The sequence below is a fragment of the Dunckerocampus dactyliophorus genome, chromosome 8 (assembly GCF_027744805.1).
Source record: "Dunckerocampus dactyliophorus isolate RoL2022-P2 chromosome 8, RoL_Ddac_1.1, whole genome shotgun sequence".
Classification (NCBI taxonomy): Eukaryota; Metazoa; Chordata; class Actinopteri; order Syngnathiformes; family Syngnathidae; genus Dunckerocampus; species Dunckerocampus dactyliophorus.
Genome location: NC_072826.1, coordinates 27,783,408 through 27,797,081, shown reverse-complemented (window position 1 = coordinate 27,797,081; position 13,674 = coordinate 27,783,408). Strand labels below are relative to the sequence as shown.

The following is a 13,674-nucleotide window of genomic DNA, read 5'->3' as shown; positions in this document are numbered from 1 at the left end:
CAAGTCAGAATTGATCGATTTTTCCTTACACAACACCGGCTGGTGTCACACAGAATGTCGTCCCCCTGCTGCTGTCAACATGGCCGCATTGGTTTGTGCCAGAATCCTCCTTCAGAAATCATGGCAGAGGTTAATCCTCTCTCCCAGAAAGACATCGGCGCTTCCCAGGTATATTTCAAGCAATACTTAAAAAATAGTTAAGTCACCTATGAAGTAGAATTAGACTCATATGGGAGGCATTTAACGACTGACTCTCCTCTGTTCCTCCATTGTAGCACACCACAATCATCACTAAAGGGTTGTTTATGTTTAATTGTCTAACAGATGTCACGTTGCAGATAGTACTTTCTGTTAATGTTGGAACAATAATTTAATTTACAATTCATTTTTATTTGCACTTGAGGTAGGCCTGCTATGTGGCGTTATACGATGACAACGTTCTCCTTATTCTCCAATTTAATGCTGTTATTAAATGGACGCAATATTGTGTTTAGCATTTTTGTCTTACAGATAACAAGCATGTTGACTGTAAACGATGGCATGGATAGCTCATTTCGGCACGTGGGGTTTGAAATCACTAAACTGAAATAAGTAAATTAATCGGAACCTGTTCCTTAATACGAATATTGGGCCTCATTCACGAAACGTTCTTACGCACAAATCTGTTCTTAAAGCCTTCTTACGAAGATTTTTGGCATTCATGAAACATGTTCTTAACTCACAGTTCTTAGATCTAAGAACAAATTCTACGAACGCTCAGGAGGACTCTTACGCACAAGCAAAGCTTGCACTTTCAATGCGCAATCGCCCTCATGATGGATTTTGCAACCTGATCCCAAAAAATGTAGTGCAAATAAAATATCCCAACAATTATTTATCATCAAAACAACTAAAATATACTCCATGGATAAATATATATTCAAATCCCAATTCATCAAAAAAAAAGTAGCTGGCTGGACGTGCGCTGCGCAGAGAGAGAATGTAAAGGGACCATTAGATTTATTTGCTGAAGGCCACGAATATTTGATGTCCCTCTTCAGGCTTCCCTCTCTGTTCTTGCAGGTGTGCAGGATCATCAGAATAACATCGCAATGAAACGTGGTGTGTCTATTGCGCACGTAGCACCCCCAGATAACGACATGCGCCCCCAGCCACGTCATGAGCCAGAGCACGGGGCTGCTGTATTAATTAGGCAGCGTCTAATCAAATGTAACCACAGAAAAAATAAATTGTCACACACAAACTATGTATTTTGACTTTATTTTTCCATCATGATTGTGTAAATATTTTCTAGAGTTTCCGAAATGGTTTGGTTTCTGATTGATGGCCCACCTCCCGTTTCCTCCAGATCCCTCCGGTGCAGTCTAATCTTTTTTTTTTAGTCTATTTTAAGTCAAAACACCTCTTTTTAACCTCTGCGGTGGTGCGTTTCTCCGTGGAAACGGCATTTATGTTTCCTGCAATGGTGCTCCATGCCAACTCTTTTTGGATGGCCTGATGACCGGTGGATACACGTGAAAATAAGGTGGTCTTGTGTTCGCTCACTCCTTGTAAAAGCACCTCTATTTCAGTACAATTGAAGTTTTTCTTTCGTTTGTTGTCCAGCTGCTCCTCAGTCTTGCCCTTGCGCGTTGCCATCTCCGCCTCCAGCTGCCTGTTGCGCACGGCACATTTTTGACCTTATATAGGAAATAATAGGCGGTGACCTATGCAAATTAGGGCTCACATGCACGGGCATCGCAGTTGGCATTCATCAACCTAAGAACACCGGTGCGAACGATTATCCCTACTTAAGAACGTGTCGTGAATGTGGCGCAGTTTCCAACCCACGCCTTCTTAAGTACACTTCTTAAGAAGACTTTTAAGAAGATGTTCGTGAATGAGGCCTATTGTTCTGATGGGCTTGTTTGTAACACCTGGCAACATGTACGGTACTGTTGTTTGTTTTTGTCATGTCTCTATATAGTATGTTTTTTTACATCTCCATCTTTAAGTAAAATAATGGACGTATACGTTTATTTATTGTTAATTAATTGAGTAAAACCCGTCTATGTATATTTTTGTTTGTTATGACCGATATCGTTTAGTACCTGGTCTCTCTCTGACTCCATCTGGTGGAACGCTCAGTAATTACATTCCCCTGTCAGGCTGCAGTAATTAACAGGTCCAGTTCGACCATCCAGTACCAGAACCTATTCTATTTCAGGCAAATAGTCAGGAATTCAAATTTAGGTTATGCAAGAGGACATTTTGTCTTCTCTTTCCACAAAAGCAGCACTTGGGGCTTTTAAAATGGGTCACATGACAGCCTGTTTTTGGAGACATTTCAGAATCTGTGCATTTAATCCATTTACTAACATTATATTCCAATATTTTTATGTATTTTATATTTTTACCAGTCCATTTTTGTCCCGGGGTCACCGTTTGGGCCCGAGTGATGATGAGATATACCAGCGTACCTCAGTGTCAATGATGAAGAAGGAGCCCGGCAGCGGCATCATGATCCTCAGCTACAGTCCCCACGGATTCAACATTGATGGCAACAAAGTGTTCGGGCCCTGTGCAGTGCTACCCCCTGCCATCCTGCAATGGAAGGTGTGCTTAAATATTTGTATTACTACGATATTTATTGAGTTTTCTTGTTTTCACTATGTGTGACTTTGCAGGTTGGGAGTTTTAAAGACATCACAGAAGAAAGTGTGTCACTTTTCCACATGCTTGTACCAAAAATAGGTACAAATTTGAGTTATTTCAAGAAAAATACTGTGAAACAAATGAGTTTGTGTGTCACGTGTGGCATTATTTTGTAGAGATTCTGGTGCTGGGCACGGGGGCACGGCTTGAACGCATTCATCCACCAGTCCTGGCGCTTTTCAGGAGCAAACACATCGCCGTGGAGGTGCAAGACACGGTAACTGTCGGTTTGAACATTTCCTGGCAGTTTAGATGGGATGTTAAACTCACAAATTTTCATCCATCCATCCATCCGTCCATTTTATATAGCGCTTGTCCTCATTAGCCTTAGAGCCCATCCCAGCTGACTTCAGGCGAGAGGCAGGGTACACCCGGGACTGGTTGCCAGCCACTCACAGGGCACACATAGACAAACAGCCACTCACATTCCCACATATGGACAGTTTTAAAGTCTTCAATTAACCTACTTTTACATGCATATTTTATCAATGGGAGTTAATGGGAAATCATATACAAATATATAGTACACTTAAAAAAATGCAAACAATATACAAACTTTCCATGCATGTATGCTCATGACATATCATGCTAATATTTCTTTTTTAAAATTCTTTTATTTTTATTGACTGGTGTTATATTTTTTATTATTTCTTTGCAAAGATTATAAACTTGCGTCATATTTACTGGCAAACTATAAATTCACAGTCGTTCACAGCTCAACACAACTAAAATTTTCATACAGCAAATATCATTTACAATGGGGGCTAAATAATTTTAAGTGCAACTGCAAATACAAATGAATGAATGCAAAAATAATGCAAAGTAGTGTTATTTTGCTCATTTGTGAGTAGAACAACAAAACAACAAAATCAGATTTTTGAATAAAGTAAACATTTACAGTGGTGTGAAAAACTGCCCCCCCCCCCACCCTCCTGATTTCTTTTTTTTTTTGCATGTTTGTCACATTTAAATGTTTCAGATCATCAAACAAATTAAAACATTAGTCAATGACAACACAACTGAACATAAAATGCAGTTTTTAAATGAAACTTTTTATTATTAAGGGAGAAAAAAGATCCAAGCCTACATGGCCCTGTGTGAAAAAGTGATTTCCTCCCTGTTAAAACATAACTTAACTGAGTTTAATTGAGATCTATCAGTCTGGAAAAGGTTATAAAGCCATTTCTAAAGCTTTGGGACTACAGTGAACCACAGTGAGAGCCATTATCCACAAATGGCCAAAACATGGAACAGTGGTGAACCTTCCCAGGAGTGGCCGGCCAACCAAAATGACCCCAAGAGCATTGCAACGACTCATCCAAGAGGTCACAAAAGACCCCACAACAACATCCAAAGAGCTGCAGGCCTCACTTGCCTCAGTTAAGGTCAGTGTTCATGACTCCACCATAAGAAAGACACTGGGCAAACACGGCCTGCATGGCAGAGTTCCAAGACCAAAACCACTGCTGAACAAAAAGAACATTAAGACTTGTCTCAATTTTGCCAGAAAACATCTTGATGATCCCCAAGACCTTTGGGAAAATACTCTGTGGTCTGATGAGACCAAAGTTGAACTTTTTGGAAGGTGTGTGTCCCATTACATCTGGCGTACAAGTAATGCCGCATTTCAGAAAAACAACATCATACCAACAGTAAAATATGGTGGTGGTAGTGTGATGGTCTGGGGCTGTTTTGCTGCTTCAGGACCTGGAAGATTTGCTTTGATAAATGGAACCATGAATTCTGCTGACTACCAAAAAATCCTGAAGGAGAATGTCTGGCCATCTGTTGGTGACCTCAAGCTGAAACCAACTTGGACAATGATCCAAAACACACCAGCAAGTCCACCTCTGAATGGCTGAAGAAAAACAAAATGAAGACTTTGGAGTGGCCTAGTCAAAGTCCTGACCTGAATCCTATTGAGATGCTGTGGCATGACCTTAAAAAGGCGCTTCATGCTGGAAAACCCTCCAATGTGGCTGAATTACAACAATTCTGCAAAGATGAGCGGGCCAAAATTCCTCCACAGCGCTGTAAGAGACTCATTGCAAGTTATCACAAACGCTTGATTGCAGATGTTAAGATGTTGCTGCTAAGGGGGGCCCAACCAGTTATTAGGTTTAGGGGGCCATCAATTTTTCACACGGGGACATGTAGCTTTGGATTTCTTTTCTCCCTTAATAATAAAAAGTTTAATTTAAAAATTGCATTTTGTGTTCAGTTGTGTTGTCATTGACTAATATTTCATTTTGTTTGATGATCTGAAACATTTAAGTGTGACAAAAAAAAAGAAAGCGGGAAGGGGGCAAACACTTTTTCACACCACTGTATATAAGCCCGATGAGTGTACAATAGAAATTTGGATGGGTTTAGTAAACCCATCAAAATTTCATGTAAACTCGGTTTACATGACAGCAAGTGTTTTTATTCGTCTTTATTACATTATGCTGCAAAAAATATTTTATCAACTACATTTATCTCTTACAGGCCAAACTGCCATTTTGCTAATTTTCAGTTTATTCCTGTTCTTTTTAAATGCACCCTTGTATTCTTGCTAAATTCCCGACCCCAGTGATTTCCTTTTTTGCATATTTATTGCGATTATTATTTCACATTTGGATTATTTTGCTGTCCTTGTCCTGCTGTTGCAAAGCAACCTGTTTGAATGTTGCATTTTTGGTTTTTTTCCAGCCAAACGCATGTGCAACATTCAACTTCCTGATGAGTGAGCGACGAGTAGTGGCCGCTGGTCTGATCCCTCCGTCCGTCAGCACGGCGTTGAAGATGCTGGACGAGGAGGAGTAGGCGACATGAACCACAAACCAGGACTGTTTCCAGCAACGAGAGAGCGAGAGCTTCAGTCTGAGAGACTTTTCTCTCACCGAGATCCTAAATGACAACCGTCCGCTCAGATATACACTGGGTTTTTTTATAACCTCAGTGAACTAGACATAACAAGCTGTACTGTCGCTGCAAAGACACCCGTGTGACTTCCCTCCTGTAAATAAACTGTTACCTATATGGCTAAATTATATATTTAAACTATTTATGTGTGCTGATTATTATTTATTTTGTGTGTTAGAGGTTTATAGTGTGCTTAGATAATAGACCAAAATGAGAATGGACACAATTTCCACTGCTACACAAAAGAAGAAAGCTGTTCAGTAGGCTAAAAGGCTTTTGCATGTAAAAAAATAAGGGTCCACTACACCTTTCCACCTCACTCGTTTATGTCCTTCACATGCTTAAGCCTCTTATACGTGTGTCCTGCAGCACCACCGTGTGTGTGTAGCATATGACATAATTCAGTGGCTTTGTCCTTGTCGCACGTAAGCTCCAACACAATCCATAAATCCACCGCATTCATCTCTCATCAACCCGGGCCTTCGCGCAGAGCGCCCATGTTGGCATGAAGCCTTAAATCCCTGCTGTGGAATTGCACCTATTGCAACCACTAAAAAAAGCGATGTTTGGTGGTTTTGTTCATTAAAAGGGGGCTGTCACGTTGAAAAATTGTATTAACTTAATTTTGATGCCACACCGGCGTGTAATAAGGACAATAGCGTCTCTCCTGTTGCCATGGCTACCGTGGGTGACCTACTATTTTAGTGGTCTCTAATGTGAGTGAACCACCCTGGACAATTAAGTGCAAGTTTTAAGGTTCAGAGTTATGTGTCGTGATAAAACAAAGTTTACACCACACACTACGTGATCATACATTGTTTATTCCAAAATATGACGACATAAAAACGACGACTTTCTCCTAGCATTTACCATTAGCTTATCGTGTTTCCTAGCTTTTATGCTGCATTCAGGAAACCTGGGAAGTCGCAAAATCTTGACAAATTGATATCCCTGACTTCAGCCAGATACAGTAATCTGACGCCCGCAACCACAGTGATGTAAAAGAGTATATCTATATGTATTGCTTAAATAAGACATCGCTATTTACTATGGAAATTTGTGTGCAGGTATATCGCTATATGCTTCCAGTATGACACACACACATATATATAAAAAGACCCATACTGTCAAACAGATAAGGTTTGTTGTCAGGACTGCTGAAAGTCAAATGATCTACTGTATTCACAAACAAAGCAATAACTAGCTTATCATGGTTTACGTTCACCAATGTTAACACGCTCTAATTTCCCGGTAGCCATGAACGCAGCAATCATTAAAGCGCTTCATAAATTAGAGTCACTTTAAAAGTATAGGGGGAGCCCTAGAGCAAAAGTAGCAAAATTCTCTTTAGCCGCTTTAACGTCACCACAGAAGAAGATAATCTTACAAACATGATTCAGCTAGCTAGCTGTAAAGAAAATACCACAACCATGAATTATATGACCAATCTGAATACTAGGGTATAATAATAGGGAATAATAGGGTTGTGTTCTGTACAAATAGAAACCTAGTTTTTTATTCAGAATATACAGTATGCCATTCAGCAGTTATGTTAAAAAACAACACTGACGTCTTTCTAGCTTGCTACTTGCTGCCTTAGCTAGTCTTCATCGGAGGTGCGTGACCCGTGATGCGACGATACATGTCCTTAATGTCCTCACACTCGCTCCCAAAGTGGTTGCTTTCATCATAGGAGCGAGACACAAAAATCTGAGCGAGAAGAAAGCTTGTCACCATGTGACACACACTTTGTTATGTCGCTGTAGGTACAGTACTGTGCATCCGGAAAATACAGAGCTTATCTTTTACCACATTTTGTTATGTAACAGTCTTATTCCAAAATGGAATAAATAAAGTTTATCTCGGTTAATTGGTTCCAGATCCAACTGCCGTAAGTGAATATTAAGAAATGGAATATTTTCATAGTTACAGCATAAAAAACCTGTTCCTGGCATTCTAAATGCGGGTTTTAACGTTAGACATGAAATAACACCCCAATAGTCATTTTTACATTATTACTATTACTATACATCACATTGCGCACGCTACAGGAACACTGCAGGGAGGACCGCCACTATTCGCTGTGAATACTTTTTAAGTTTTTTTCAATTTCTTAGGTTTTTTAATGATTATTTTAAATAAATTTACAAACTTAAAAAAAAACAAACTTATAATTTCGTCATTATAGGCTATTTGTGTGTAGACTACACAGGAATGGAATAAGGCTGTAAATGTGAAAAAAGTGCTGTGACGACTCACCGGATGCACTGTACCATTTTTTTACTACCTGACTCTTGCTTCCATCGTCATTGGGAACCAGCAGGCTGCTGACTGAAACAAATCTGGATGCAAAAAAAAAACAATCAATGACATTTAAAGGTGATTAGAAGCTCCGTTGAACTAACTCACTTCTGCATGATGGGCTCCAGAAGGTCCAAGCCTGCCTGCACCTCCTTCTCTGGGTTGTTGGTTTCTGCAGCTGTGCTCACCGTGGCGATGTACATCCCATCTGAAGCCACGTTATGAGCGTAGGACACCACGGATATGAAGATGTCTGCATAGACACACAATGGTTATTGCAAAGGCACCCCAAATACAGCAGCTGTACTACTCGGCAGACGGCGCACCAGACTTCCTGTTGAGTTGTGTTTGTGGGATGATGATCTGGCACGAGTTGGCCTCATGGGTGTTTTTTACGGGATGGTTTAATAAACAGATGACCCTGATGACTTTCCCCACCTTCCTCACACGGTTGGGAACGTAGCCAGGATCGCACACCAGCTGTTTGCACTGGAAGAACTGTGAAAGACAAAGAATTGCTACGTATGTGCACCACACTCATTTCAAATGCGAACACACTCACCTTGCCCTCTGATTTCACTGCTTTCACTTTGCCGTTGTCCAACACGATCTCATCCACCGCTCTGTTGAGCAGGAACGTTCCGCCGTACTCTGCACTCAACCTGACGCACAAATTCACAATTTCAGACCATGAGAGCTTAAGCCCATATGTGGACAAAAGCATTGGGACACTTGGGACGTATACACAGGAAGTGAAAATGAAAGGAAACATGGCATTGATCGCAGGTTATAACAGCTTCCGCTTTGGCCCTGCAGGCTCACAATTTCCAAAGAGCCGTAACAGAAGATCTGCCATTTATCTGTCTTTGCCTTTTACACAGAACCCAGCCCAGCGGGATATTTCTGCAGCTCTGCCTGCTTTCACACAGCATCCTGGCATCTGGTGTGACACTATGTATAAAATCGTCGGGCGGGGACATTTGCTTTCAAGACAACAGAAGTGTTAAAGATCACACCCACTTCGTTACGTGAAGGTGCAGTCTCGCCTCTGCTACAACTTTATTGCCAGTGCCGGTCATACAAACAACTGCGAAAAGAAAAAACGGCAGAAAAATGCTGGCTTTTACATGTTGTGTCTGTTCTAGTTCATTCTAAATGTGTATGATGGGCTTGAGGTCAGGGCTCTCAAGCTGTTCTACATTAAAATTCATCCAAGTATGCCTTTATGGACAGAAAAGAGCCTGACCTAAGATGTTGCCACAAAGTTGGAAGCAAAGAATGGGCCAAAATATCTTGCAAAGATGAATAATTACCATTCAGGTGGCCTAGTCCAACCCCGGACTGTATGGACCCAAATAAAGGACAACCTGCCGGTTTGCATGTATAAATCTAAACCCCGAGTATAAGACAACCTGTCTTTTTTCTGAGAAAAAAACAGGTCAAATTAATTAGATGCGTTCCAAGGCTTTTGCCTACATGTTTTAGACGTGTGAGTGACGAGAAGAAAAGCTCTGGGGAGAAGTCATTTGGCATCACCTGCTGGTCTGCATGTATGAATTTCTAGACCCTGAATACAAGACAACCCTGAAGAAAAGACGAACCCCATAATCGAAAAATGGCTGCATCTCTCCAGGTCTTTGGTGTGTGTGAGTGACAGGAAGAGAAGCTCTGACTTGCTTGGGGAGTCGTTAGGCGCCACCTTCTGGCTTGCATACATAAATCTAAACACCGGATATAATTCTAATTTATATTCGGGTCAAATGGATTACATGCGTTCCAAGACTTTTGCTTATACTTTTCAACAATGTGAATGACAGGAAGAAAAGCTCCGGCTCACGTGAGGAGTTGTAATTTGGCGATGCCAGCTGGTGCTGCTGTGCAGCTGTACTTTGGTAAACCTCACTCCCTGACACCTGAAGCGTCATGCTGGACATTGCGTTAATAGTCTGGGCCTTTAGCTTGATTGCTAACGGACTCGACTCATTCTGCGGACCATGGGTCGAGCCCAGACGGAACGCGGGGCTCGCTGGACTAGGCGTGTTATACAAATATAAACCTAGACCTGTGGTTTTCTGATTTTTTTCCCTGAAGAAACATTGGCTTATATTCAGGGCAAATTGATCATGTGCTTCCCAAGACTTCAAGAAGTGATTGAAAGTATAACCTGGCAAATCCTTGTGGTAGTTCAGACAGTCCAAAGACCGGGTAGAGGTATGGGCTGGTGTTGTGGCGAGCCAGAGACTCAGCATACAGTCTGATCCTCTTGATGGTCTCCACGCAGGGCTGGTCCAGATAACTAACAAGTACACAAAGACGGCCTATGTAACATCAAAATGCTTTGACTTGGTTCGGGTGACGCAATGTGACCGACCTCTCGCTGCCGTGCAAGGCTACGGCATGACCTATGAACTCCACAACATCCAGCCCCAGGTCAAAACGAGAGAAGAGATCCCGGGTTGTGGTTTTGTCGGGATCCACATCCTGATACGTGCGAGGGTTTCTCACGTCAAAGTTGTGGGCGAAAAGCAGCAGCTTCCTGAACCTCCTCTTGTCAAACATGCCCATCAGATCTGAAAAATATTGGACATTTTAATGTCAATACCTCTGGATGTTGAGGTACTGTCTTGGCTGACACGTCTCTTCAACATTGCGTTGAAGTCAGGAAGAGTACCCCTGGATTGACAGACCAGGGTGGTGGTCCCCCTTTTCAGGAAGGGCAACCGGTGGGTGTGCTACAAGTATAGGGGATCACACTCCTCCGCCTCCCTGGGAAAGTCTATTCCAGGGTGCTGGAAGGAAGGGTACGACCGTCGAACCTTGGCTACAGGAGGTGCAATGTGGTTTTCATCCTGGTCACAGATCACTGAACCAGCTCTACGCCCGTGCAAGGGTACTGGAGGGTACAAGGGAGTTTGCCCAACCGCTCGACATGTGCTTTGTGGACTTCGACCATGTCACTCACGGTGTTCTGTGGCGGGAGTACGGGATTGGTGGCACGCTACCACGTGCCATTCGGCCCCTTGTACAACTGGAGCAGGAGTCTGGTTCGCATTGCCAGCAATAAGTCACACACGCTCCCGGTGAACATTGGCCTCTGCCAGGGCTGCCCTTTGTCACCGATTTTGTTCATCATTTTTATGGACTGAATTTTTAGGTGCAGCCAAGGCGTCGAGGGAGTCCAGTTTGGGGGCCTTAGGATCTCGTCTCTGCCATTTGCAGACGATGTGTTTTTGATGGCCTCATCAGGCTGTGACCTTCAACGTTTACTGGGGCGGTTTGCAGCTGACTGTGAAGCTTCTGGAATGAGACTCGGCACCTACAAGCCATGGTTCTCAGTTGGAAAACGATGGCTTGCGGGTTGGGAGTGAGGTCTTGCCCCGGGTGGAGGAGTTCAAGTATCTTGAGGTCTTGCTCACAAGTGAGGGAAGATTGGAGCGTGAGGGCGACAGGCGAATCGGTGCAGCGTCTTCAGTAATGTGGTTGCTGTACTGGACCATCTTGGTGAAGAGAGAGCTGAGCCGTAAGGCAAAGCTCTCAATCTATGTTCCCACCCTCACCTATGGTCATGACCTTTGGGTCGTGACCGAAAGAAAGACATAACGGATACAAGTGGCCAAAACAAGTTTGGCTGGACTCACCCAAAAACACAGGGTGAGGAGTTTGGTCATAGTAGAGCCACTGCTTCACATCGAGGGGCGCCAACTAAGGTGGCTCGGGAATTTAGTCCGGAATTTAGTCCGGACACATCCCTGGTGAGGTGTTCCAGGCATGCTCTGCCGGGAGGAGGCCCCGGGCAGACCTAGGACATGTCTCACAGCTGGCCTGGGAAAGCTTTGGTGTCCTTCCGATGGAACTGAAAGAGGTGGCCACAGGCTGAGAAGTCCAGGCTTCCCTGTTGACCCTGCTGCCCGGACCCGGATAAGCGGAAGAAAATGGATAGATGGCTGGATACCATTCATCCATTGTGTACCACTTATCCTGTTCACAATGCACAATACAATACAACTTATGACATACCGCCTTTCACACAGAGACCAGTGCCGTAACAGAAGGTTTTATTTACCTTTTCCTTTTACACAAAAGCAAAGTGGGATATTGACAGAACCGTGTGCCCTTTCCCACAGTGACATGGCATACCATAATAAGATAATTACACCTCACACCCCAGTCCTGGTATACCCTTTTACACAGGAGTTGTCATACCTCTGTTAGGGCTATAACCCCTTTCACACTTCCTGTAAAAGCCATCATTTTTCTCCCTTTTTTCACTGTTCTGTGTAAACGACACTGACATGGAATGGGGGAACCAAATCCAGCTGGCAATATTCCTCCTTTTAAGGCAAGTGTTTCATATGTCACACTAGACACTAATGTTGTCTTGCATCCAATCATATGACTGCAGGATGCCGTGTGGCTGTGTGAAAGGACATACTCTTACTGCAATATCCCGCTCATGCTGAGTTGTTTGTAATAGGCAAAGGTGGATAAATGACAGATATTCTTTCATGACCCTCAGAATGTAATTTTGCAGGATGTCTGTGTGAAAGAGCCTTCTGATACTGCCTCCAAAGGTGAAATATTGCCGGGTCCTTTCCACATACGGTGTCAGTGTCATTTATACAGTATAGAGCAAAATACAGGCTTTTAAGGCAGTGTAAAGGGGCTATTGACAGTCCAAGCAGTCAATTAAATGGGATAAATTTGCTATCCCATTTATGACAGCGTCAACGTACCTGACGTGTGGGTGTCTTCCTCAGTGGCGGGCACTTTGTGCAGTTTGCCCGCCTTGTACACATAACTCCCTTCAACCACTCTGAAGTCCACATAGCGTGTGACCTCTGTGTGCACCAACATTTTCACCAGCTCACCTAATGCAGCAAACACACACAGCGTGAAGGGATGGGATGAAATGAAAGGAAATCAACACAACAGGTAATCACCATTGGCGAGGAAAAACTTTGGGATAAGATCAACGTTCCACTCTTTTCCACGACAGGTGCATTTAGCAGGGCCGGGAACTTTGAACCTCCTGTACAGCTGACAGGAGAAGAGAACAATGAAGTCAATAAGCAATGATGGCAACAATTCATGCAGTTAGGTGAGCACACCTCCTCGAGAGGAGAGACTGACGCACTCTGTCCTCCGTAGTAACCATTCTTGTCGATGTGAAGGACCTTTTTGCCGTTTAGTGACATTAAACCCGAGAGGACACATTCCTGCAGGAGCCAGGCAAATGTTAGTGGGGGAAATATAGGCAAAATAAAGTCAAAGTGCACAAATGTATGCACCTGCTCCTCCGAAAAGAGTTGCTCCTTGTTGTAAACCTACTGAATAATCCCATTTGATTGCATTATTGACTGCACATGTATGAAGTCACATAATATGCACGGGACATGAGATCACTGTGTAGGTTTACAATCAGAAGCACCTATATTCGGAGAAGTAATGACAACTTTCACTCAACAAATAACCTTACCTTAAGTCCAGTCCCAAGCACTATAACATCATACTCCTGCATTTTAACAGGCTCTTCACTTTCTGACTGCTATGCTATGATGAGGATGACAAGTGCCAGTAATTGCTTTGTCTTCCCCTGTACAGTAATCCTCTTAGAAGTGGCACATCTATGTGTCTAAGTGTGTGTGTGTGTGTATATGTATGTTTCATCACCCTGCACCAAGGCTTTTGTTGTTGAAAATAGTGTGGTTTAAAACCAAAACAGAATAATAATGAGACAATAATTCTATTGTCTACTGCTAATTTTCTATAATAATC

At 42.9% G+C, this 13,674-nt stretch overlaps 2 protein-coding genes across 4 annotated transcripts; one reads left to right on the top strand and one right to left on the bottom strand.

Annotated features, from left to right (window-relative positions):
* The first annotated feature begins 62 nt into the window (after positions 1-62).
* Positions 63-6,158, top strand: ndufaf3 (NADH:ubiquinone oxidoreductase complex assembly factor). The gene is made up of 5 exons (XM_054783963.1): positions 63-168; positions 2,400-2,595; positions 2,667-2,733; positions 2,811-2,911; positions 5,386-6,158. Exons 1-5 carry the CDS (start codon positions 80-82, stop codon positions 5,497-5,499), a joined length of 567 nt encoding a protein of 188 aa, XP_054639938.1. The 5' UTR covers positions 63-79; the 3' UTR covers positions 5,500-6,158.
* On the bottom strand, positions 3,745-13,607 carry zgc:112334 (uncharacterized protein LOC619199 homolog). 3 transcript variants are annotated; one of them, XM_054783958.1, is made up of 11 exons: positions 13,376-13,602; positions 13,034-13,115; positions 12,840-12,936; positions 12,633-12,767; positions 10,271-10,469; positions 10,064-10,195; positions 8,462-8,561; positions 8,226-8,397; positions 8,008-8,152; positions 7,886-7,940; positions 3,747-7,308 (listed from the first exon to the last, which is right to left on the bottom strand). In XM_054783958.1, the coding sequence occupies exons 2-11, from the start codon at positions 13,052-13,054 to the stop codon at positions 7,195-7,197; spliced, it is 1,170 nt and encodes a 389-aa protein (XP_054639933.1). In that variant the 5' UTR covers positions 13,055-13,115; positions 13,376-13,602; the 3' UTR covers positions 3,747-7,194. The 3 variants fall into 3 exon arrangements, with proteins under 3 accessions (XP_054639935.1, XP_054639933.1, XP_054639932.1); XM_054783957.1 differs by having other exon boundaries at positions 3,749-7,308; positions 13,008-13,115; positions 13,376-13,600; XM_054783960.1 differs by lacking the exon at positions 12,633-12,767 and having other exon boundaries at positions 3,745-7,308; positions 13,008-13,115; positions 13,376-13,607.
* Between the last annotated feature and the right edge of the window lie 67 nt (positions 13,608-13,674).

Excerpts from the sequence above, each read along its gene's own strand:
- ndufaf3 (XM_054783963.1), top strand. The coding sequence starts at position 80 with ATGGCCGCATTGGTTTGTGCCAGAATCCTCCTTCAGAAATCATGGCAG. Across the intron at positions 2,734-2,810 it reads CATGCTTGTACCAAAAATAG|AGATTCTGGTGCTGGGCACG; the intron begins GTACAAATTTGA and ends ATTATTTTGTAG. Across the intron at positions 2,912-5,385 it reads CCGTGGAGGTGCAAGACACG|CCAAACGCATGTGCAACATT; the intron begins GTAACTGTCGGT and ends GTTTTTTTCCAG.
- zgc:112334 (XM_054783957.1), bottom strand. The coding sequence starts at position 13,417 with ATGCAGGAGTATGATGTTATAGTGCTTGGGACTGGACTTAAG. Across the intron at positions 12,768-12,839 it reads AAAGTTTTTCCTCGCCAATG|GTGAGCTGGTGAAAATGTTG; the intron begins GTGATTACCTGT and ends TTGCTGCATTAG. Across the intron at positions 8,398-8,461 it reads CAGTGAAATCAGAGGGCAAG|TTCTTCCAGTGCAAACAGCT; the intron begins GTGAGTGTGTTC and ends TGTCTTTCACAG.